The sequence below is a fragment of the Cebidichthys violaceus genome, unplaced genomic scaffold, assembly GCF_023349555.1.
Source record: "Cebidichthys violaceus isolate CVI_PGR_0920_01 unplaced genomic scaffold, fCebVio1.0.p SCAF_20, whole genome shotgun sequence".
In the NCBI taxonomy this organism is placed as follows: domain Eukaryota; kingdom Metazoa; phylum Chordata; class Actinopteri; order Perciformes; family Stichaeidae; genus Cebidichthys; species Cebidichthys violaceus.
The window spans coordinates 7,112,239-7,136,837 of record NW_027176373.1 but is presented as its reverse complement, the minus strand read 5'-3'; the positions used below and the strand labels follow the sequence as shown (position 1 = coordinate 7,136,837).

The following is a 24,599-nucleotide window of genomic DNA, read 5'->3' as shown; positions in this document are numbered from 1 at the left end:
TCCAGGATGGATTTAATTTAGGCTTACGTGCCTTGATCTCCTCCTTCATCTCAGAACAAGCAGGAGAATAGAGTGCTCTGATCATCCAGTGTAAATGGCCTCACATTAAAGTATACATCTTGAAAGATCATAATGAGAGGTTTAAATCTATGGGGTTTCCTGTCTTTGAATTCATACAGGGACTCACGGATCGCTGAGTTAGCACTCAGCAGCAGCAGCAGCTACAGAGTGGAGCGTCAAAAGCTACACACACTCATTGACTCTCCCGGGCCTCACACTCAATGCGGGACTTGTGGTAGGAGGATTTTCTTTAAAATATGGTAATCCCTGACTGCACCGTGCTGCAAAGACGCTCTGAAATCTGAGTTAAGGAGCGTACAGTGTAAGCTCCTAGAAAGACGGAGGAGCGTATTTAATGAAGTTAGTGACACTTGAGGAGTGAAGTGGAGTGGATTGGCTGACACTGAATTCTACTTGATCCTCAAATGTCACACAGACATTGACCCAAAATCTATAATCCATTATATGTGTCATTTTGCACATGATATACTGTGCAGTATCTATTTCCTCTGGTTTTTATTTTATTGTTATCTATATTTTTAATTTTATTTAGCATGGTTATTTCACTCACTTTTTTTTAAAGATTAATTGGCAGTGAATTTGCTTTACGACCACCATCATCGCAATCCTAATTCTTGTCTCTTTTTTTCCTCCACTGTAGATAGAAGGAGGGGAACATAGTAAATGAATAGTAATCGTCTTAATTTTTTCTCCTGTCATTTTTATGCTTTGCCCTCCTCTGTGGCCTCGAAATGAAAGTGCTCTTCAGGAAGGAATTATAATTTGTCTCTCACCAGTTAAAAGAAAAATTAATGTTTGAATTACGCAGCAGCCGAGACTCAATGCTTGCAGGCAAGCTGTTTGTGTATGTGCACGTGTGTGTTTAAGCTGAGAGAGGGGGGATGTGGCGCGTGTCTTGTCAGATCCCGAAAGGATGAATAAGAAGCTAATCTCCCTCTTCCAGGGAATTCTACCAGTGATGTCTGAGACAGCCCCGTCTCAGCGGGACTGTGGGAGTGCAGCGGAGTGTGCGCTCCCATCTCTACAATAGGATATTTTCACAGCATATCTGACCGTTATCTTGCCGTTGGGTAGATATAGTTCCTCTTCAAATATGAACAATGCATACACACCTACTGGTGTGCACATACAGTCAGGCACTCACAAATGATCACTGATCCTTATTTGTTTGGACCACTGATCCTGCACCCAGTCCTGAATCACATGTTATTCACGGTGTGTTTGTTATCTTTCAAAGCAGGTTTACTCAGCGTAAACAACAACAAGGAAGCCGGATGTACATGCATGTAGGTGTGTTTGTGTGTATTTCTGCAGAGATGTATGCAAAATCGGGGTGCATGGAGGGGCTCCGATAAAAATATCTCCCAGATTCCCATGGTGTTCTATTTTGACTTGCTTGGAATGACGTGTGCTCCATCAGGAAAATTCCTTTATTTACCCCCCAGAGAGAGCGTAACCTAACCCTAACCCGAACCCTAACCCTAACCTCAGCAGGGCACAAAGTCCCTGCCCTGAGGTGGGGGGTACGGTAACCATTTGAGGAATGTAAAAGGTGCGGGAAAAAGGCCTAAAGGAAGGGTGAGTCCAACGGCTGCATCATGTGTTTTAATGTTTGATGAAGTGGTGGGGTGGTCGTGGTTCGAAGGTGCAGAGAAAGGTGAGGGAATATCAGTCAAGCTAAGAGCTTCTCTGGTTACAGAAGTGTCCAGACTACTGTTGCTGCCTATAATGTCTCTTTTAGGGTTGGACTATTGACTTTGAATCATTTATTGGGTTGTCTATGTTGCTATGGTCCCCAAAATGTTAAGGCCATAAAAGACTGTCTAGTGTCATCAACCGTTGTGCATTTAAAATCAGAAACTATAATTAAACTAGTATGGGACTCTCGAGAATTAATTTGATTTTATCACAAGTGATCAGTGTTTGCTCCTCTTGCGTAATAAATACACTGTGACCAACAGCTAATAACTAAGAATAACTACAAGTCCTTTTCAATAGAATAACTCCAAGACAAAACAATAAAACATACTGTACACACCAAATTAAAGAAGTTGAATGTTACAAATATTGAAGCTCATTTTAAACTGGAGATGACTTGCTTTATTAATTGATGGGACCCTGTTCACATGTTAGATACATGTATTTGCAACAGGTAATTTGTTGTTGATAAAGACAACAGTTTATAATAGACCACACATATTCCAGCCACCATCTTTACTGCGCTCTTGTGCAAAATTCGAATTCAAATTTTATGTCAGTAGAAGTAGAATTGTAAGTATATTGTAAAAGCAAGTTCATTTGTGATGGGTTGTTATATTTTGGGGATGTAATTCATGTGCTTGTCGATTTCATAATTTGATGTCTGATTTCAGCAACCACTCCATGTGGTCTAGACAATGACAGGCTTATAAAAGCAGTGAGACAGGTTTTGTTTGGCTTCAATCGTAGTACAGTGCAGTACAGTAGCGCACATCCACGTCATGTGGGGTGTGAAACTGGAGAGCTGAGTTGTGTGTCATGTAGGGTGGAGCTGTGAGACAGGTGCAGAGATAAAAAGATTGGTGGTGGGGGGGGGGGAGAGAGTAGGGTGTGCCTGCTCCATGGCTGTTCTGACAGGCCTTTGGTATTTTTCCAAAGAGTGTGAGAGCATGTGTGAGTCGGAAAGACCTGCTAAAAATTTCTCCTGGGATTGTGCAGGTGTGTGTGACTGGAAGCATGTCTGCCTTTGTAATATTTTACTCTATTGTATGCTGCAGGAAACTATCTGCTTTTGTGTGTGTGTGTGTGTGTGTGTGTGTGTGTGTGTGTTTGTTTTCATGTGTTAGGTGATGGACGTGAGAGCACATAGGTGTTGAGCATCTTTCCAACGCAACTGTGGCAATAGGAGTTTGACAGCTCCAGTACAGAGTTGTACCTGACGGCGTAGTTAAGTGGCACATTCAGCCCCAGTAAGATGCTCAGCCGTGTCTCTGTCTCTGTCTGATTTTATGTCCAATATACTCAACCAGAAGAACTTGCCGCTGTGCTCGGAAAACAGCAGATGTGCTATTGTGATGTGTAGATGTTGTGAAATATGCAGCAAATAAAAATCAAATACAGAATTTAAAATGGAACAAATGGACTTGGATTTGTGTTTTTAGTAAGACATTTAACCAGTATGGCATTTTATTTTAAATAAACATTGTTCTTTGTCCCCTCTCAGTGTATGTGTGTGTGCTCGTCTGTTATTGGGCTTGTCTGCCTGGTAATGCTTTGGCTGCTGTTACGCAGGCCATTGTATTAATACGCTCTCGCAATGTGTTAATATACTGCGAGAATGAGAGCGAGAGACTGAGAGAAAGAGAGCGAATAATTATGTTTCCCCTTTTGTCTCGGCTCCCTCAATTAAGCCCGAAGAGAGGCAGCCAGAGCACATGTCTACTTATCCACTTAAACCTCGGCAACAATAGGACCCCCCAAATTTGCCTCTATCTATCTCTCCCTCTCTCTCGTTCTTCATTCCTACCTTCCCCTGTTTTCACAGTTTTCCATATCAAACTTCTATTCATAGCGCAGGACTCCCAATATGTGTTTTTCTTTTTTTCCATTCTGTGTCTGCACCAACATCACCACCCTCCCTCATCGTGCGTTTTGCCTCCAGCTTTGCCTCACCTCTCAGCTCTACGTGGGTTTAGCAGAGAGCCCCTTCCTCTCCTTGTTACCCCTCTCTCTCCTCCGTGCTTTGCTGCAGGGCACGGGAAGGAGGAGAAACTAAGAGACTAAACATTTTAGACTGTACACTGCCAGAGGAAAGGCAGATTTCCCATGTGTTGTGTCAGACAGGATTGTTTTGTTTCTTCAGCCTGTGTGTGTGTGCGTGTGTGTGTGTGCGTGTGCGTGTGTGCGTGTGTGTGTGTGTGTGTGTGTGTGTGTGTGTGTGTGTGTGTGTGTGTGTGTGTGTTTTTCACACTGAACTCAGACAGATAGACGTATAGATGAACGATGTGGCTTGGCAACAGTATTTTTGTTTGTTGCTATTTTTTATGAGTGAGTTCTATTGCTTTCCATTCACCCACTGTATGTGCCATCTATCTATAAAACATTTTAGATATCAAGTCCTGTGTTTGCACTTATTGAAAAATAATTACACTGATGCCAGATTTAAAAGGAAAGCAGAACTAGCTCCAAAATAAATATCCAGCACCTGTCATGCATTGAGTGTGCATTGTACTTTGTGTGTTTCTGTGTTTTGGGGGGTAGGTGGCCAGCATGTGGGTTGGGATACATCTCATCAGGCCGGATGAGATGGAGGAGGGATGAAAAATAAAGGGTAGAGGGAGAGGAAGAGGAGGAAAAGTATCAGGGTCAAGTTAAGCTTATGTAACTGCTTCCCACAGCTGAGAAGACATGTGCTGCAGTTAAGTTTAAATACATGAACACACATGCTGGCATGGTGCAGGTTGACCAGTAGAACAAAACACTGTGTATGTGTTCTATGTACGTGCTCAGCAATGGCCATCACGTCTCTTATTGTCCTTTTCAGTTCTCCTTTTCTGAACTTTCATTTCTGTGTCTTTTCCCAGAACTGTAACACGGTTGATTTATTGTATTTCTGCCCTAGAGAATAAACAAAGTGACAGTATGTTATCTTATTATTTACAATATTATGAGCAGCAGCTGTAGGCAAAATGTAGTGAAAGTAACAAGAAGTTGTATACTCAGACCAGCACTGTGGACTTTAGGGAACAAATGCTTTGTTGGCCTTCTAAAATGACTCACCAGATGTGAAGGATCTAAACACACCCTGTACAGATTGACATCTGCTTTGCAATTGATAAAGGCTGTATTTCGCTTTCTCATTTTTTTTTTTGCATGACAGTGAAATGATTAATCCTCCATTATTTTCCTGCTTGTACGCTTATCAAAACACAAACAAATCTGACAATAGTGTTTGCAGCAATGAGATCAGCAGTCAGTCTCCCGACCTCTGAACGCCAGCCGACTGAGAAGGATCATCAGTTATATCTGCCTCGTTCGAAATATAAACTACATTTTCAGAATCTTTTTCTGAACTAAAAATATGTGCAAAACGACACACAATGAGTGCACTTGCATACCTTCACACTATAGATAGCACATTATGGAAATCTTGGTCTACTCTAAGCAGCTCAGGGCTGTTATTAGGGAAAATTAGGTCGTGTTGGAAAGGATCATTTAATTGAGTCTTAAGCAGAAAATCATTCTGCATAGCTGCTTTCATGTTCTGTCATTTTACCCACAATGTCTGTGTGTGTGCGTGTGCATGCATGCACATCTCTTTGTCTGCAGGGAAACAAGGGGTGTTATCCCAAAATAATTTGTGCACATGCCTGTACATGCCTGTATGCTTTCAGGTTGGCAATGAGTTTCAGGGTGCAGTTCAAAGAAATTGCAGTTGTTTGTGATTTTTTTCTACCCCCTCAGGCTCAGACAATACCTCTGCTCTTTTTTTCTGATGATCTGTGACTTTGTATATGTGTGTATTTAAATGTGTGTTCCTTCATCTTACTTGCCTCACTGCATTATCTTAACTCCAGGCTTACTGACCACAGCGTCCTTTATTCTCTTTCATCCTGCATGATGTCTCTTATCCTATAGACCTCCTCTTTAGTGTGCTTCACGGCTTTCCTTTCAACTTTGTTTCACCCGCTCTATGTGCCGTACCTGACAGATGCTCTGCAGTAGTTTTTAGAACCACCTTCCCCTCCTCGTCTTCCCTCTCCTCCTCTGTGTGCGTTTGACACATCGGGTCACTTTGAAGTTGTGAGAGCTCACACTGAAACACTTCCCTCCCTTCTTGTTCCTCTCAAGGCAATCTGACACCGGCGTTTGAGGAAGTGTGGAGGATCATGCGGTCGGTGAGAGATGACACTGTGCTGATGTGGAGCAATTGATGATGCGGCTATTCAACCACAGGTAACCACAGTTTGTACACCTTGGTCTCTAACTGCAAAAAAGCACAGCAACAGTAATTCAATTTTCTATAGAGTTTATTTTAATGCGCTACTTTATTTTTACTAAATTAACAGAAAAGAAAGATTCTTAGATGTTTTGATTCTCAACACAAGATTAAATGATTTGTTAAAAACAGATGTTATACTTGTTAGACAGGATTTTGGTAGTCACTCTCTGCAGTTTGAGCCCACACTGAGAACCTGATGGTGTGGATTTGATGATGTGTGACTCACAGAGGACCAACTGATCTGACAGCATTTGACTCAGCAGCTTCATGAGCTTATATAACAGAGAGCATGAGGCGATGCAGGATGCTGGGATAACTTTATGATCAGCAGAAAACATATTCAACTGTTTAGGGAATATGGCTAATGAATCATTTTAACACCACTGAAGGGGAGAAGTGCTGCAGAAAGTATCAGGTGGTCCATCCTTGTATCAACCAAGCCATGCTGCTGCAGTGCACTGTAAAGTTTCAAACACTTACATTTATCAAAATGTGTATTTATACAACTTAAATTAAAATACAACTATTAAAAGTAGGAGACAAGGAGTTTTGGCATTTAAAATTGTAGATGTCTTTGTAGTCACTAAAATGAATGGGACAACAGCAAAAAACCCTCAGGAAGCCTCTGTGAAATGTTAGCTGTGCCTAGCTGTGCCCTCTAAATCAATTTTTAATTAACTCTGTTGTCCCTGTGCGACCCCATCGAAGTGCGTCGTGCTGAGCAAATTACCAAATATTCAGGTCAGTTTACGTAGCCCAAAACTAGCAAGGGAACCTCCCCCTCAATTGTGGATACCTGATCCTTGATGTCATCTGCCTGACAGGTGAACTCAACAAGACATTCAAAGAGATCCTTGATACCTCTGACGTATCACCATTAGTTAATGGGTCATCAAATGTTACTCACTCATCCAGCACAGAGATTGACCTGGTTTTCTGCTATAAATGGGAGAGAGTAAACGTGCCAATGCCATTAGAGGACAAAGTGTACAATTTGGTAATGATTTAAAAGCAGAGTACATATCTCTCAATGATTTAAAAAAATATATATCCTCATATATATAAGCTTAAAGAATGTGTTTCATCCTTAATCTACAGTTAAATCATGGGAAATGTAGAAAGTCAAAATGGCGACAGTGGTTTCTACGGCGATGTGGCGGGACATCTCTCACGAAAGCACACGTCTCGGTCACTCCGCATCTCCAGCAAGCAGCCGGTCACCCGACGTTCCCGCCACTCTTCTTCAGTGAAACAGGAACACAGAAACTCTGATGCCTCAACTCGCTCCTCCAGCACCCCTAGCATCCCACAATCCTTGGCAGAGAACGGACTGGAACCTTTTAACACCACAGATGCATTCGGAGAGTTTGGCATCAACCCTCACTGGACACAGCGCGTTGCTATGACAATGAGGCCGGAGTCCTATCAACAAGATGACGACCCGTTGGCCACACCGACTCCTGAAACCTCAGAGGCGGACACTGTTGCTCAAGCTGGGGAAGAGGACTCCATGGGGGAAGGGGACGAGGAGGGAGACGTTGTTGGGGAGGAGCGGTACCTCCAGCGAATGACTGAGGGTCCACGGGAGGGAGGGAGTTTTAAAAAGAAGAGGTCCAAGTCAGCGGACATGTGGAGAGAAGACAGCCTGGAGTTCTCTCTGTCAGACCTGAGCCAGGAGCATCTGACCAGCACTGAGGAGATGATAGATGGAGGAGAAGAGGAGGAGGAGGAGCAGTTCACACACCCCAGAGGCAATGCAGGTGAGGATGGTAAACACCCACTCACATGAATGCAGTCTATTATCTTACAGAATACATGTCCGGTGTTTTCATGGAGTCATTCAGAGATACAAAGACTACCATCGTCATTGTCAATAGAAGTACTAATAACATTTCTTGTCTTGAATGGATACAGTAGATATTGAAGTTTTGGGAATTTTTACTCAGAATATAATTTTCAAAAGATTGGTTTCTGATGACTGAGGAAAAGGTTTATCTGTGCGTGTGTGACGGGGTGTTAGCTTGATTTGATTCATTGTACAGGTGATGAGGGGGAGGAAGGTGGGAAAAATTGCACCAAGACACTCACTGAGTAGCGAAAAGTGATTTGAAAAAATCAACTGATTGAGGGTTAACTGCCCTTTATCAGTTGCAGTAGTTCAGTTGATCACAGGGTTGTTAGCTTTCCTGGCGCTGGGCAGGAGCTCCTGGAGATCACGGCTACATTAGTCAGTAGCTGGTAACTGATGAAGGTCTCAGCGCTGAGAATAATCGATGGGCTTGCTGCACACACACACACACACGCACACACACACACAGGTTCAAGCTCACTCACAAAAATCATGCAGATTCACAGAAGGACACAGACACGAATGGAAAAGGTTAATTCATACATCAAATGTGGCAGAGTAATCTGAAAGTAACTGACAGTAATCAGAAAACATTGACCTCACCTGGCTCAAACACACACACACACACACACACACACACACACACACACACACACACACACACACACACACACACACACACACACACACACTCACTCACACACACCTACACACACACACAAATTCACACACAGCCCTGCAATAACCACCTGTGTATATTCCAGGCGCAGCTGAAAGGGCATCGTCTCTGGACCATCTGTGCAGCCAGCAGAGTCCTGGCCTCAGGGGGCAGAGGAGCCGCTACGCTAAAAACCGGAGAGAAGCCCAATGTGATGGAGACGGAGAAGGGGGGGAGGGGTTGATGTCTCCTTCCGAGGAGGATGGTGGCGGGTATGGAGCATTCACGCTCCCCTGCCGACGCTCCCACTGCCTGTCAGAGGGCTTGGCAGGGCTCGGAATCCCTGCTGCACCATGCCCTGCTTTTCAGGGACGTCGTGCACAAACTACTCAGGTTAGATTATCTGTTATGAATATGTGAATAAATATGCAAAGCAGGCGAAACATTAATCAGGTTAAGTCTTCTTTCTGTACTTTTCTGTGGTATCCTGTCTCTTCTGTCTCTCCTTTCTGAAATACAGACCCCTAAATGCAGAATGATAAAGGACTTTGTTTACCAGTAGTATCCAGGAAGTTCAGAGTGTTCACAGACATGATAGAGGACAGCAATTAACATTTTGTTGACAACTAGAGATGTTTCCTGTGTGTAGTGTGCAGTTGTGTGTGTGCATGGATATACATCCAAGTATACTGTGTATATTTTTGTAGTGGGGAATGGGATTACAAGGAGTCAGATAGAATGTTGCTGTGGGGCTACTTGTTCAACACTGGCCTGGTTTCCTGGTTTCCATTCCCCCTCCAGAAATTAAAGCATAATATCTGCCATGCCCTGTTCACTAACCACACACACTGTCATAACATGTATAAATATGCACGCAAAGATATTTTGATCATAATTTAGAAGCTTTTATACAATGTTAAAAAAGCAGATTCACCCAGAGGATAAAAGAGGAAGCAAAGTCACTGTTATGCAGCAACAAGAAGCCAATTAATAAGAGATTCAGTGGACAAAACAAAACTACATCTGTAGAATACAGAATGTTCATGTGCTTTTGGTAATTTCCATGTGTCATTGATTAAAAAAAATTGCCAAATAAGAAGGATCACTACAATAGCGAACCAGGCTTTTCTTTCAACTCATTCCCAGAACCCCCAAGCACCCTTGGATAGCAGAGCACACTAAGTGCTTATTATAAATTCATCCAGCCAGGCTTAGGGGGTTGTTAGACCGGATATAAATAGACCTACAACACAGCAAAACAAAGAGAAAAACAAGGAGTCTCAGTTTGGTGAAAGAAAAGTGTGAAAGCACAGAGAACCTCTCACTCAAAGTGAAAGGCTTTCTTTGAGCAGAAATCCATAAATGTAGTTTGTGCACAAACACATTCTGATTCACTAAGGCACAAACACAAAGGCAAACCCAGAAACTCCTTGTGTAGCCTAAGCTGGTTTGTGTTTACTTGTGTGTATTTTGGCTATGTAATGTATTAGTAACTGTATACATAAATTTAGTTTATGTAACATTAGTGTTTTTGTCTCATAGGATATCTCGGGTGTTTTGGGCGAGGGAAGTGAGTATGGCGATAGTGGCATCGATGGCGTCACCACAGAGATAGACGGGGACGGAGAGCTGGTGTCACGCCGCTGTAAGGCCATGTCGGCCTCTTTCTCAGTATACTCGGCTGCTGAGAGCAGCGTTTTCAACGGGAGCGACAGCGGGAGCAGCAGTGCTGGAGGAGGGGAAGGACGAGCCGGCGAGGGAGGCCGGGGAGGAGTGTATGAGAATTTCCGGAAGGAGCTGGACAATCAAGCCTGGGTTGGTTACTTTTATATGTGTCTTTTTTAAAATACAGGTATTAATAATAGATCCAACGTGTTTGTTATTATTTACACTTTTCCGTCACTCTCTCGTCAGACACATCTGGGTCGGGACTGCACGGAGGAGGCTGGCTCCGCTGTGAGTGACGAGCAGAGCATCTGCACACTCGGTAGTGCGTATCCATCGGACACTCTGATTGGCTGTGCACAAGGCATAGTCAGGAAAGCAGGAGCTCTGGCTGTGAAGAACTTCTTGGTTCATAAGAAAAGCAAGAAGGTGGAACCTGCAACGAGGCGCAAGTGGAAACAATACTGGGTCTCTTTGAAAGGTGAGCATAGACCCCCCTACTTTTATGTCTAAAATTTCTTCTGATTTTTACTGGTGTTAGATTTTACACAAAGTCGTGCAGCCATAATGTCACATTCAGATAAACATTTTATCCTGACCGCAACCTGTTTAATCTCTCTCCCTCCTTCTCCTGTTAGACTGTAATCTCATCAGTCTTTACACAGTCCATGCCCTTGGTTGTCACCTCCATTGTCCTCTCTCACTCTCTTCTGTGTGGCCTTACGTTTCCTCCCCTCGGCCTCATCACAATTTAATTTTACGGCGGCATCCGTGTCGAATCCAATCTCGTCCTTTTGAAATTCACAAGATACAGCATCTGTAGCTGCATCTCTGCCTGCCTCCTGTCCTCATATCCACCCCCCTAACAATAAATCCGACTGTCTCATAGTATTCATCCTGACCTCATGTTATACGAGCTCTCATGATTTTTATTATTAAAATACATTTTTTGCTTGAAGATGATGAATGAGGGATTAAATACATTATTTGTATAAAATATATGTTTGTTTATTTATTTTTTTGCAGTTTATGAGGTATTTTTCACATACATTAGATCGTTGCAATGTAGTGGTCAACAGCCTTGTTTTCATAATTGATTTCAATATAATGCTAAATAAAGTTCTTAAGAGAACACCAGTAAGAACATTTTCTGACTTTCTTTTCAATCTCTCTGTCTTTTTTCTTTTTATGTATTCTTTCAGGCTGCACTCTTTTTCTGTACGAGTCAGACGGTCGTTCGGGGATCGACCATAACAGCGTTCCCAAACATGCATTGTGGGTGGAAAACAGCATTGTCCAGGCCGTACCTGAACACCCCAAGAAAGACTTTGTCTTCTGCCTCAGCAACTCAGTGGGAGACGCTTTCCTATTCCAGGTAAAAGAGACACTGTTATTTAATTTATCCATTATCATGTTACAGTGCATCTTCTTGGAAAAACAAAGGGAGAAGTAAAGTACTATACTCAAACATACAGTTCAGGCTGAAACAGCTGTATTTGGGCCCACACTTTTTTCAGTTATTTCATTATTTTTTGGGACTGCATGAAGTGACAGATCACCAAGAGAGACAGAGATTGATGGTGGTAAGAAGAGATCTAATTTCTCTTGGGGTGTGTTGGTGTGTGTGTGTGTGTGTGTGGCACACAAGTACATGACATTTAGCCATGTGTGGGAGATAAGCCAGTGCAGTGTACAGTGTCCATGTGTTTGTTTTATGTCTGACATGTTTAAAGGCCACACTGTCATACTGTGACAGTGATCCACCACAGTGACCATTGTGTAATATTAAAATGTGTCTATTTATATGCATGGCAGCTGTCCACAGTGACGTTCAATTAATGAATGGGAAGATAAGTAATAAGATGATGATGAGATTATTGTGACCACCTTCTGTCAGAGGCTAATAATGGGACACGTGCTCGTATTCTTTTAGCTGTCAACTTCTTGATTTCTTTATTATTATTATTATTCAGAGATGTCACCTATTATTTCTCCCTTATTTCCTCCCCTGTCAGACGTCAGGCCAGACAGAACTGGAGAACTGGATCACGGCGATCCACTCTGCGTGCGCCGCTGCTCTGGCTCGGCAGCACCACAGGGACGATACGGTGCGACTGCTGCGAACCGAGATCCGTAAACTGGAGCAGAAGATCGACATGGACGAAAAGATGAAGAAGATGGGAGACATGCAGCTATCGACTGTCACTGACGCCAAGAAGAGGAAGACCATTCTTGAGCAGGTATGGAGCAGGGACGGAAGGAGGCAAAAGGGAGTTATGAGTCAGGATCTCTGAAAGTACTCAAATAGATTAAAGCCTGTTTTCATACAGTAATAACAGGCATGGTCAAAAACAGAGGAATCATTATCAGTGTGAAAATGCTTTTATATATTTTCATACTGTAAATTAGTTTATGTCCATGTGATGCTGATGTGAACCAGGTTTGTGATCTCATGTGTTGAACACCCAACTGAATTCTTTAACCTCCAGTTGAGTTGAGTGAAAACACCTAAGGCGCTTTACAGATGCATATCTTTGTACCTTGAAACTGCACTGATGCTCTCACACACTGAAATCACCTTTACTGCATGCTGTCATCCAGACAAAATGTTCTTAAGGAGTACTTGCAACGACAGATGTGTTATGACAAATATTCCGACAAATATTCTGACCGGTGCTCATTTATAAACACATTCAAGTGCAGCAGAATGCAGAATGTTCATAACACGTGTTGAAACACATGCAATGCATGCTATTAGTCGGCAGGTGAGCATGCAATCTTTTGCTAATACTTCCATATTTAATAGCTGTTTTGAAACAAGTCACAGCTGGAATTTCAAAGCTCTTTTAGGATCAGATTTTTTTTACTTTCAGTGGAACATCGCGTGTGGCTTTATTCTAACTCCATGCAAGTCTGGAGTTGCTGATGAATGTTAAAGCAGCATTGCATGTAAACATTTCAAGAGAGCTGAAGAATGTGCCCTCAAACAATAGGGTTCCTTGTGGGAGCAAGCCTCTGTGTCTTTGTATGTGTGTGGCACATGGTTGATAGTCAATAAAAGAAAACAATATTACATAAAAAAGCACCAGGAAGTAGTCAATCTCAACCATGCAGAACATGTCCCATTTCTGAGAACCCACTAGGATTTTGATTGCCTACTATAAAGGCACATTAACTAAATTGTGGGATCAAAGCACTGAAAAAGCCTTAACCCGAGTGGCTGATTACATCATTGTCTGACTTTTTTCAAGATCATTATCTGGAGCAACATTAATCTACAAAATGAGTTTACATAAACAGACAGGCCTGGGATCTACGTTGAATTAAAGACTTAAAGAAAGAGCAGTTGTATTAAGTCCTGGAACAAATAGGTGAAGGTAGGAACCAGTGCAAATTAAGCCTAGATTGTGTTTCATTGCAAGTGTGTGTGTGTGTGTGTGTGTGTTCCTGTGTTCCACCTCCCACGGCCCACCCTGTGATACATTTCACATAGCACAGCAGGTCGGCGACTGGTGGGGGTTGTGTTGGTGAGTAATACCTCTCCACAGGGGCTTCAGCACTCCCACATCTCACTCCTCCTGAAATGACCAAATAACCATCTAACAAAGGGTGATATGTTATGCATATTCTGTTATTATTATTAAAAAATTTCATCCGTGACCAAATCGGGAGCAACTCCATGGATGAATCTGGATCTAATCCGCAAAGTTTGCTTATCTTGCATAATCACTAGCCATCCCTTTCACTTTCAACTCATCTTTCCCTCTGTCAGATCTTCTTGTGGGAGCAGAACTTGGAGCGGTTTCACATGGATCTGTTTCGCTGCCGTTGCTACCTGGCCAGTCTGCAGGGCGGAGAACCCCCCAACCCCAAACGCCTGCTGGGCTTTGCATCGCGTCCCACCAAGCTGGCCATGGGACGACTGGGCATCTTCTCTGTTTCTTCCTTCCATGCACTGGTATGAAAAATGTCCATGCACCCACTCAGATTTATGAACACACGTTTTTTTATGTGACTATTCATTCTGTCTCACTCACTTGCTGTAATTTGACTCTCAAACCTAATCAAAGCTCCTTAATCCAAAACTCAAATTCTGTCCCACATGTCTCTACATGTTCCCAGTAAGTATTGCGTGAGAGGTTCCTACCGCTGACCTTCAATATCAGCCCAGCTTGTTGAGTGGGTGTGTTTATCTGGCTCTTAGAGTGAGCATCTTGTCACATACGCCCACTGAAAGAATTTCTGCTTGCCTGACAAATCAGCAAACTAAAGACAGTACATGTACCCTGAGGTTAAAACACTCAAATTTAACTATGGTTAATTAGGAGCAAGCAGAATGGAAAATGCTAAATAGTGAACATCCCTATATTAGCTTTGCACAGTAGCTGCTATGTTAGACTTTTTGGGAAAGTCTAACAATCTTGTGTAGCTGATTCTTAGAATAAATTGACCAAAGTCCATACCAAAATACTGCCCAAATGTTGCAGCCCAAAATGGGCCAAAGCTTTCTGTCATTTACTTTTCAAAAGCCAGAACACAAGTGTGCTGACTCACAGCTGGAGTCTGGCTAACTGGGAAGAAGCACAGCTTTGGGCTATAGAAATATTTAAAAGTTAATATACTTTGATAAGTAGCATAATTAATTGTCCTTTTGGTTATATTGGCATTGGTTGTTTCTTTGGGTTATCTCTGAAGAGGTTTTTATGCCTGATTTCATCAGAAACAATCCACAGCAAAAGCTCACTGCAACTGTTACATAATTGGTCTCTAGATTTTCAAATATAGTTGAAAATCAATGATATAGCTATTTAACATTATTTTCTAATTTCAACCCAAAATTCAAGTGTAACCTGAATCTAAACTAGTCCTTTAAAAAAAGGAGAACCAAACACAACTGCCCTCACTATAGAGATTTGAACATTTTTTTTGTTCTTTCATGGATATTTTGCTTCCTGTAAGTATACAGGAAACTACTGTAGATACATGCTTGCATTTATATATCTGCACACACTGCATTCACCTCACACATTCAGATCATTCTCTTCACAAGCTGTGATGTTTACTGTTTTAGCCTAAAGCTAAAAGCCAAGTCATTTGTCCAGAGCTATGAACCGTGCACGCGTTGTCACCTCAAGAGCTCCAAGAATGTACAGGGAAAAACTGCACAATAAATGGAATGATCTATACGCTGTTGTGTATTATGCTGTTGTGTGCTCTGCCAAATACCATCCAGGAAACAAAGAGCAGAGTGGAGAGAAAGAGGTTCAAATTATATCTCTATAGGCCAGTTTCATACAAGCAGGCCATCGGATACACCAAACATACACACACACACGTTTACCACATCTGAGGTTGATAGTGTTTTTTTGTGACTGGTGGATCAATACGAACTCTGTTAGTAAGCTGCCATCCCTGAGGCGCTTTCCCACAAACAGGCTTAACACTCTCTGCTCTGTTGACCCCCCCCCCACTGCCTACACCCTCACTTCTTTTGTCTCCGTCTCTATTTAGTCTCTCCTTCTTCATATCTGCCTTATTTTCTTCATCCTTTCCTCCTCTATGTCTCACACCGTCACTGTTTTTCTCCGTCTTCTTTCCCTCTAAGTTCATTATCAAATCTTTTTTTCTCCCACATTTAAAATTGAATAATTGCATTAGTCAAATACTGCTATAAATGGGCACTATATACTTTGCTGTATTAATAAACTAAATGAAAATGAAATATACTAACAAAATAAAGACAGATCTTGGTAATTAAATAATGAAATACAAAAACATTAAAATGAATCAATTCATATTGCCTATAGCAAAAGATAACTGTCCTCACTCTCAACTCTTGAGTGTTTTTCCTCTTTCACAAAAGGAACGTCTCTAATGTTTTTGTTACTTTCTTCAGTAATTCTTTTTACTCATCAGGGCTGTTATTATCCATAGCCAACAAGGACATTGTAATGGAATAGGCAGTAAAAAGGCTTCTTGCACTCAGCTTATATAAGAAGAGTCTTGAAGACAGTTTGACCTATTACGTTTGAAGTGTGTGTGTGTCTCATGAGCAGTGACTGGTGAGGAGACCAATACCACACAAGTACAGTATGTACATAAATTACATACATGTGCGTTAAAGTATGCACTCGTGTACCACATAGTCAGTCAGAGCTGTTCATAGCCCAGCAGTTCATGTGTGAATTAACCCAGAAATGCCAAAGGCGGTTTCTCTTTGAATGAGTAGTGGGTCACTGAGATATGAGTGGTTGTGTGTTCAGTATGTGCCATTTTATATATCAAGTCCAAGTAAAACCTTAATGGATTGAATTAAAATAACAATTTGGATAGACTCTCATACAACTAATTCATGTTTATATACCCTTTGCATTGATTCATGTTTTCTATAATAATCACTGTCACAGGTGTCAGCTCGCACTGAAAGCAGCATCAGGAGGCGGAACCAGGCCATGCCTCGCACCTTCAGTAAACGTCGTAGCCGTTTCTCATCCCTCTGGGGGCTGGACACCACCTCAAAGAGGAAGACCAAGGGACATCCTTCAATCAACCAGGTTACCATAGTGATACATCCATACTATTAGCTTGTGACTGAATTTAGTTTTTAGCTTTTGAAGTCGTAAAATGATATGATGGTACCTGTTGGTTTTTAATATGCAATACAAATGCTCAAAAAACAACAAAAACATAATGCAGGTTTTCAGGATGGATAAATGTTTCTAAAGAGTGTACTTTAGTAGATGTATTAACTGCAATGTTTGTGACATATTTGGATGCAGTTGCAATGTCCTGTTCTCTGTATGGTTGCAGGTCTTCGTTGATGGGATGGAGCCAGTGAAAAAGCCATTGGAGCGCATGTTTGAAGACTCTGCCAGTGAGAAATCTGTAAGAGCTCAGCAATCTTTACAAAAGTACCAACATGACTCAAATGTAACTTCATATTAAGGACCATAACAGAATTGCGTTCTCTTTGACATTTTAGATGTGTGCTGTTTTATATCTGCCCTATTTAAATGTTTTTTAAATAAAAAACGTATAACTAACTCTTGGAAAATGTTTGCTGCTGAAAATTAGAGGTAAGATTTAAACAAATGTTGGCCCAACTTGTCACCATTTCCAATTTGGTGACTGTTTCTGTCCATACAGTAATAATCTTCCTCAGGCTAAATGCTAAGTTCCTCCTTCCTTTTCTAGTTTGGCATTCACTACAGAGAACCAGATTAAATGTAGCTATTTGCCTCTCGCATAAGCCAACTTAAAAATCACTAGGGCATCTGATGAACCTTTGTACTTGTATAATGGATAACTGGCTTCTTAAGACCCCGAGGCTAGCAACATCACTGGATTTTCCACCTCCGTTCACTTAACTGAAATCCTTTTGGTGCTCTTGCTCTTTATTTGGTAGGTTATCTGGGGGAAGCACAAAATCCCTGCATCCTTCTGCACCAATGAGCATTTATTTGAGGTCATTTTCATGCTCCTGCTTTAATGTTTTCAGACATCCACTTCTCTCCTAGCTGAAGAGTGAAAGGAGAAATTTGCAGACTCTAAAACTTTGAAAGCTGCAGAATTTCATCTCTTCTCAATATTATCGGATGATTCTTGAGTTTATTTGTGGTAGATAAACAACACTTTTCATCTTCCACAGCTCTTTCTCCTCCTGCACCACTCATCAAATTATTTGCTTCACCAGACTTTGCAGGACTAACTATAGTTTATTACTGCTTTCTCCTTTTTCTTGCTACTAACGACTCTGCGTCACAGCCAGAAATAATGCCATTATTCTTCTTCTCTACCATCTTTTTGCATGTTAAACACCATTTATAGATCCGTGTTGACAGATTCACGTTTTCTTCTTGTCATGTGCTCCAGGCAATTTCAACTCTATCAGCATCATTGGCTTCGACTGGGGGGATATTTCTGTCTGCTAATCCCTCTGAGACAAATTTGATCTGATATGTTCTGATGATTAGCTTTCTGATGTTTCAACAAATTATGCAGACATTTGATACCAAAAGACCCGGCAGCTTCACACCATCTGTGCTTTTGTATGTCTGTCATATTGACCACAATTTACAGACAGTTGCAAATAATCAATAATATCTTCAGAGAGAAAAATAGATTATCCAAGGCTACCATAGGAATGTAGGTTTCCGGGAGGACCTTATCACAGGGCTGGGGGATGATATATTTAGATGAACTGTAAGGAAAAATGTCCAATTACCCATGGGTTGTGCAAGGACAAGCATGCCAACTCCATATTTTATGAGAACTGGTAGAAGGCAGCAGAGATGGGGAGGGGAGTGGGACTCTGTGTGAACTCAGTAGATGGAAGAAAACTCTAACCCACTCTGATTGTGGAGGCCCCCAGTGGCTCCATGGGAGATTGATTTCCTTCCACCCACTCCCAGCTTCAGCTGGCAGGGTATGGGATGACAGTGAAGAAATGCATAGGAAGTAACATGCTTCAGTTGGTTCTAAGATAGTGCTGTAAATGCTGCATCAGTAGAAATGAGAATCTCTAGTAAGATTAATGTAGTTCCAAATGTTCACATCTGATGGGCTTTTCCCAGCTCTTTAATTATCTGTTTATTCTAGGGAATCCCACTGATGGCAGAAAAAGGGAGTGAGAGAGAAAGATAGTTTAGTGTGCCGCCTTGGACCCCCGCCCTCCAGCAGTGGCATCCTACTTGGGCCAGGAGGGGAGCCAGATGGTGTCGAGCAGGGCTGGGGAGATCAGGGAGTTGGGGGGAGGTACTTGTTTGGGCCCCCGGTCTGTTGTCTGTCTGAAGAAAATGTGTGTGTTTTTCTTTATAACTGTGTGTGTGTCTGTATTTTGTTTGTTACATTACAGTAATTTTTTTGTTTGTGCATATGAACATGAGTGTGTGTGTTGTGCATACAAAAATGTGCTTTTGCATCCAGCATGCTCCCTTTGTTTCTTTCTCTGTCTCACTTTCACTCTAGCCAATACATAGATTCACACACACACGCAGATAGTTCATTTAAACAGGGACCACCGGCCCGTATTGTTAACAGTCAGCAGATTGTATGGCGTGAGTGAAAGATGGGGAGGAGGGAGATGATGGAGCGATGTGCAGATAGAGGGGAAGGGGCACCAGAAGGAGAGGCAATGATTAGTGTGAGGGGGGTTGCAATAGAGGAATGAAAGAATAAAGGAGTTTGTGGAATCTGTTACTTGATAGGAGGAGATAAGGTATCAGTGACAGACAGTGTGAGGTCGAATAGATGAGACAAACAGAGGAGAGAGGCTGACATGGCTGCCAGATTGTCAGAGGTCAGACTGATGGGCTTAAAGGTTACAGACTCTGCTTAGAACAGAATGCGCACAGATATGTAACGCATACCCACGCAGTGAGACAATTGTATCAGGAGGCTCTCATCAACACAAATGGATTAGATTTTGTTATCAGATCTCCTGCTGCTTTCAGGCCACCACCAGTGTCCATCGTATCATTCAAATCAATCTAAGCAAATCTGTGTTTGTTATGTGAACGTGAGCGGGAATAATGATGAATTAGGAGGATTACTTACGGTTTTAGCAATTTCTAATTGTGGGTAATAAAATATGTTTTTTTTCTCATTCTTCACTCAACAGAATTTCAATTAGAACTAAAAGGTTTTCATGATAACACTGAATTTATTATGGGGTGCCTTCTGTTTTCACTGAGCACAGAGGTTACTCCAAGATGCATAAACTGTCTATGTGTGTGTATTTGTTGCATTTTCAGAAGGAGAGAGAGGGCTCTGTGAAAACACTTCCTCAGCAAAACGTAGACAGCGACATTTGGGTTCCTGATTACCTGACTCCCTCCTGGGTGTGTCTGCCGAACAATCAGCCTGTCTTGGCCATCATACAGCCCGGTGAGACAGCGCTGGAAGTCCTGAGCACCGTCTGCAAGGTGGGTCATTGCTGATAGCGGTGCAAAAAGCAGTGCAAAAAGTGCACGCTCTTCAATTTATGGCATTTAAGAGTGATAATTACACATTGCACTTTGCTTTGTTGCACATCAGCCTGCACACACACATAAAGACACACATAGATGTGGTAGCAAAACTGGTAACAGTCAACAGCTGTTAGGCATGCAAATAATTCATTTTAACAGATTTGTCAAACACATGCAATCTTGAGGAAGGAGTCTCATAAAATTGCACACAGCTCTGTTGATGGGAGTTTAGAATACATAATGTTACAAAAGTTGTGATTGTGTAATGACATTTCACATTTTCAGCTGTTGACAGCTGACATGTGAAAGTAAACTTTAAAAAAAAATCTTGTCTTCTTGAATTAAATTCTAAAAACAAATCTGAGAATAGCTGAGATGTGAGACTGTCTCTGGTATTTCTAGGAAGGCAAAAAAGTGAACACTTTATATGTCACCAGTGTACTTCCACTGACGGTTTCAAAGATCTTTTCTTCAATTTTCCTTGCTCTCCATCTCCTCTTCTGCCTAATTGGTCTCAGCCAGAGACACACTGGAATAATGATGCCTAATGATACTTATACGTTCCACTTACGGGTCTGTTGAAACACATGGGTAAAGCTGATTGACGTGTGTGTGTGGGCGTTTGTGTGCATGTATGCTATAAGCATGTCACAAGGAACTGGAGCATCTAATTCATGGCCCCTGTGTGTTCCATGCAGACAGATATATGTGGATTATATACATGATTGGATAGATGTATGTCTGTGTCCTTTTGTCAGGGGATGTCATGAGCTATAGAGTGTGGTAATGGTAAAGGCAATGGTGTTTTGATAGGTGAGTTTAAAATATGACCCATGTCTTACATGTGAAGACAGGCTTGGCTTCAAATCGCAGGGAGAAAAACCCCCACAAATAATTACAGAAATTATGTCTCTGAATACATTGGTTTAATTTTCTTCATTGCCCTCCTGTCTTGTTGCCTCCAGACCCATAAAATAGACCCCTCCGGACACTACCTGCGTTTGAAGATGTGGATTGACAACCAAATGCTTGTTTATGTTCCCAAACTTGAAGACGATATCTCTGATCTGGTGAGAAAACACACACTGAAGCACTGTGATAATACCTTGTGATGTAATGGAGGGAATAATTCAGTTTTTTCACTGTATGTGTTTTTTTTGTATTACAGTCTCAGCTGAGACACAATGTCTTATTTGGATTTGGGGTTTTTCACCTTATTACTAATTCATTTTTGTTTCATTCCGGGCAGATCTGGGTGCAAGCTTGTGCATGTTTTATGACTTGGTTGACAGATTTGATTTGCAATGCATACAAAATTCCCAGGATGCAAAAGAAGCACCATCGCATATTCTATAAATTATGCAAAATAGTATTCAGAGTGTATTATATGTACCATTATTCATATAAACAATCACTCTCATTGAAAAAGACCTCACTTCTACATTATTCAGCCGCTGTAAACCCCAAAATGAATTCTCTTTGCGACAGTGCTTTGTAGGCGATACACTGAACTCTGTCTCAAAGTAAAGTCATTGTATAACTCACTCTTTTTCCTCAAGAGGTCTTTTATCTCCCTGCTTTGATCAGTGACTCATTTCACCCTCTTTCATCCTGAGTCTATGATATTACATTATTATTTCTCCACAGTGAGGCGAATTACAGACGGCAGACTTCTGTCCCTGTCTGTTGCTTCATACACACAGCTGTGTCTATGTTCTCGCCCGCTGTGAGGTCAAGCCCTTGTCTGAGAACCAACTCACTTCTTAGACTTGACTTGAATTTTGACCCCACAACCTTCACTTGAGATTGCTCTGTTAAGGAGCCTGAATAATACATGAATCTATCCATTCTTTATTAAGAGCGATAACATGACCTTGACCTTCTCCATCCAACGACACTGCTATCCATCAATTTTTTGCCAATTAAATATAATTTCTGTGTGTTTGCAGCTCTACAAAGAGATTGAGGTTTGCCCCAAAGCTACCAAGGTGATTCGGTTTGACAAAGCAGAGTCCTGCACCATCGGCTATGGTATGCTTGTCTCTGACAATACCCCTTTTTGAACCCTTTTCTGTCGCACTGTCGAATTCAGTATAAAATTGATTTCTTAATAGACTTCATTGAGTCATGCTCAGTTAGTGACTCAAGGGGGGTGACCCAGTATGAGTGCATTTTGTAAAGTGGATTTAATCACTCAGTAGTTATGAGTCAGCAGTGCACACTGTCAAATTGAGATTTCTTCAAAGAGGACTTAAAGAATGAATGGCTGAATCTCTCTCTGTGTCTTATTATCTTTGTCTACAGGTTTTTCCGTGGCAGTTATCGATGAGGAGGGGATGCAGCAGCTCCATATTACTGACGTAAAAGCAGAGGGACTGGCCTCGGCTAAAGGTACATATTCCTTTTTAATTAATAAACAAACATGAAGTTTGTATTGTATAGTACGTTTAGTGTCCTGAGAGTTTATATCTAGGCAAAGAAGACAAAACAAACAAAACAAAAATCCAGGAGTGTTACCATAGTTGGATCGGAGTGCAGTAACAACAGGGATTATGTAAAGGGTTTGTGAAAGCTGGGTACATATTTTTCTCTTGAATTGTCATTGCACACTCAACACCCAAACACCTGACCTGAGAAACACCTGATCCCACATGACAGCTTATCAGTGCAGCTTTGTGTGAATACATCGCGTCAGCTTCTGAGCTAGCATAGCTAAATCTGTTATGTGTAAGGAAGAAGCCTGGTGGTTTTGGACAGAGTAGAGATGAGATAAAGAAAAAGAACACCTTGTCTAGAAAGGTGTTGGCTCGCCGGTTAAAGGAAAGAGGGGAAAGCTGCAAATGCATTACTCTAATGCAGTCTTTTTATTTTATATTATATGGATAAAAATGTTGGCACATCTTGCCCTTTTCAGGATTTACAAGGCAATCAACATCAACTTAGAAATGGAGTCCAAAGCGAGTTCATTCACAGCCAAGAAAGGCCTCCAACGTCAGTATGGCCGCATGATATGAACCAGCAACCAAAAAGAGGAAAAACATCTGTGTGCTTGCATCAATAAGTCAAAAACGAGTTGAATCACCTTTCCTATACACTATATTTGTCTGACGATTACTGGCTTTCATCCTGAAAAAGGTATGATGTGCCAAAATCTTGATCAAAAAAAATAAAAAGATTGCATAGAAGCTATGAATCTGTGGCTTTTTTCTCCTTCCTGAGAGCAGAGAAGAAAATCAGCTTTCCTTTGTCTGCGTCTGACTGCTATTTGAACAGCCGGGTCTGGAGATCAACCCCCATTCGTTAGTCCTCATTTTTTAACTGAGCCAGAGAGACCTAATGGGTTTGAGAAACACACGGCCACTCTGTAGATACAACACTAATGTATAGAAAATAACATGCCCCACTATTGCGCCCCAGGGTGAGACCAAGGTTACTCAAGTGTGAGATTGTGTCCTCTGGTGTATTACCAATCTAAAAAGCTGCTAGCTTAGCAGGCTGCCAGCAGCCAGAGGATACAGCTGTACTGACTCTCCACCTCTAAAGGCGAGTAGAGCTAGAGAAAGCTTGTGGCATCCAGACAACACAATGCATCTTTTTTGTAAGATTACACCATATTTTGCTGAATCACAGAATAAAGTATGTCAGGCACAACATTTGTAGGTCCATGTGTACGCTGGGATTAGCCTGTGTGTGCGTGCATTTTACGAAGAGTGAGAAGAATGAATGGGGAGTGAACGAAATCCCGCTTCAATTTCTGCAGGGTATACGCAGAAACCAGGCCATCTCTGGACAAGGAGCACCAAAGGGTCTTTTCTCTCTCTCTCTCTCTCTCTCTCACTATAATTCCTGCTCCCCCTCCCCCTACAGAGGCACACAGAGACACATCCATGCAACACACACAGCCAAGTACACATACACTCAGCAGTATATGGCCAGAGGGGTTATCTCTCTGTCCAATAAAGACTCTGCTACAGCTGACATTTCACATCCCAGACAACTAGGTCATATCTTAGGGCTAAATGTGTGCTTTGTGTGTCTATATATGTAACTGTGTGTGCCTGCATGTGTCTGTAGCATTCAGTGAGTTACGAAAGCCATAACACAGAATGCCTGCTGTTTCTATAACAGTAGACGATACAAAATGAGACTTAAGAAAAAATAGCAAGCAACCATGTGCTTAAGTGTGACTGTGTCAACAGGAGCAAAACCCTTTGTCTTACTTAATGCTGCAGTGAGGGCAGGGGAGACTGCTGTCAGATCTACTAAACAGCTGTCACAACCAATCAGGTTTATTGGGGGAGGTTGTCTGCTAATTGGTCGGCTGATTGAGTGCTAATTCTCAATTAGCCGAGCCGGGCACAGGTGGTTGAGGGGAGGGGCAAGAGAGAAAGCCTCAAA

The 24,599-nt window shown here is 41.8% G+C and overlaps 1 protein-coding gene across 2 annotated transcripts in view; it reads left to right on the top strand.

The window, feature by feature from the left end:
* The window catches only part of LOC137876407 (rho guanine nucleotide exchange factor TIAM1-like), a 51,842-nt gene that overhangs the window by 8,945 nt on the left and 18,298 nt on the right, over positions 1–24,599 (top strand). Inside the window, exons 1-15 of one of the 2 annotated variants that reach the window (XM_068715936.1) lie at positions 219–295; positions 5,911–6,015; positions 7,160–7,821; positions 8,675–8,961; positions 10,111–10,383; positions 10,483–10,714; positions 11,436–11,608; positions 12,249–12,473; positions 14,006–14,191; positions 16,641–16,787; positions 17,044–17,118; positions 19,986–20,156; positions 21,167–21,271; positions 22,151–22,232; positions 22,506–22,592. In XM_068715936.1, coding sequence (XP_068572037.1) covers positions 7,167–7,821; positions 8,675–8,961; positions 10,111–10,383; positions 10,483–10,714; positions 11,436–11,608; positions 12,249–12,473; positions 14,006–14,191; positions 16,641–16,787; positions 17,044–17,118; positions 19,986–20,156; positions 21,167–21,271; positions 22,151–22,232; positions 22,506–22,592 — 2,698 coding nt within the window. In that variant the 5' untranslated portion in view covers positions 219–295; positions 5,911–6,015; positions 7,160–7,166. Of the gene's footprint in view, positions 1–218; positions 296–5,910; positions 6,016–7,159; positions 7,822–8,674; positions 8,962–10,110; positions 10,384–10,482; positions 10,715–11,435; positions 11,609–12,248; positions 12,474–14,005; positions 14,192–16,640; positions 16,788–17,043; positions 17,119–19,985; positions 20,157–21,166; positions 21,272–22,150; positions 22,233–22,505; positions 22,593–24,599 lie in introns of those variants that run through there. The other variant, XM_068715935.1, reaches the window with a different exon arrangement.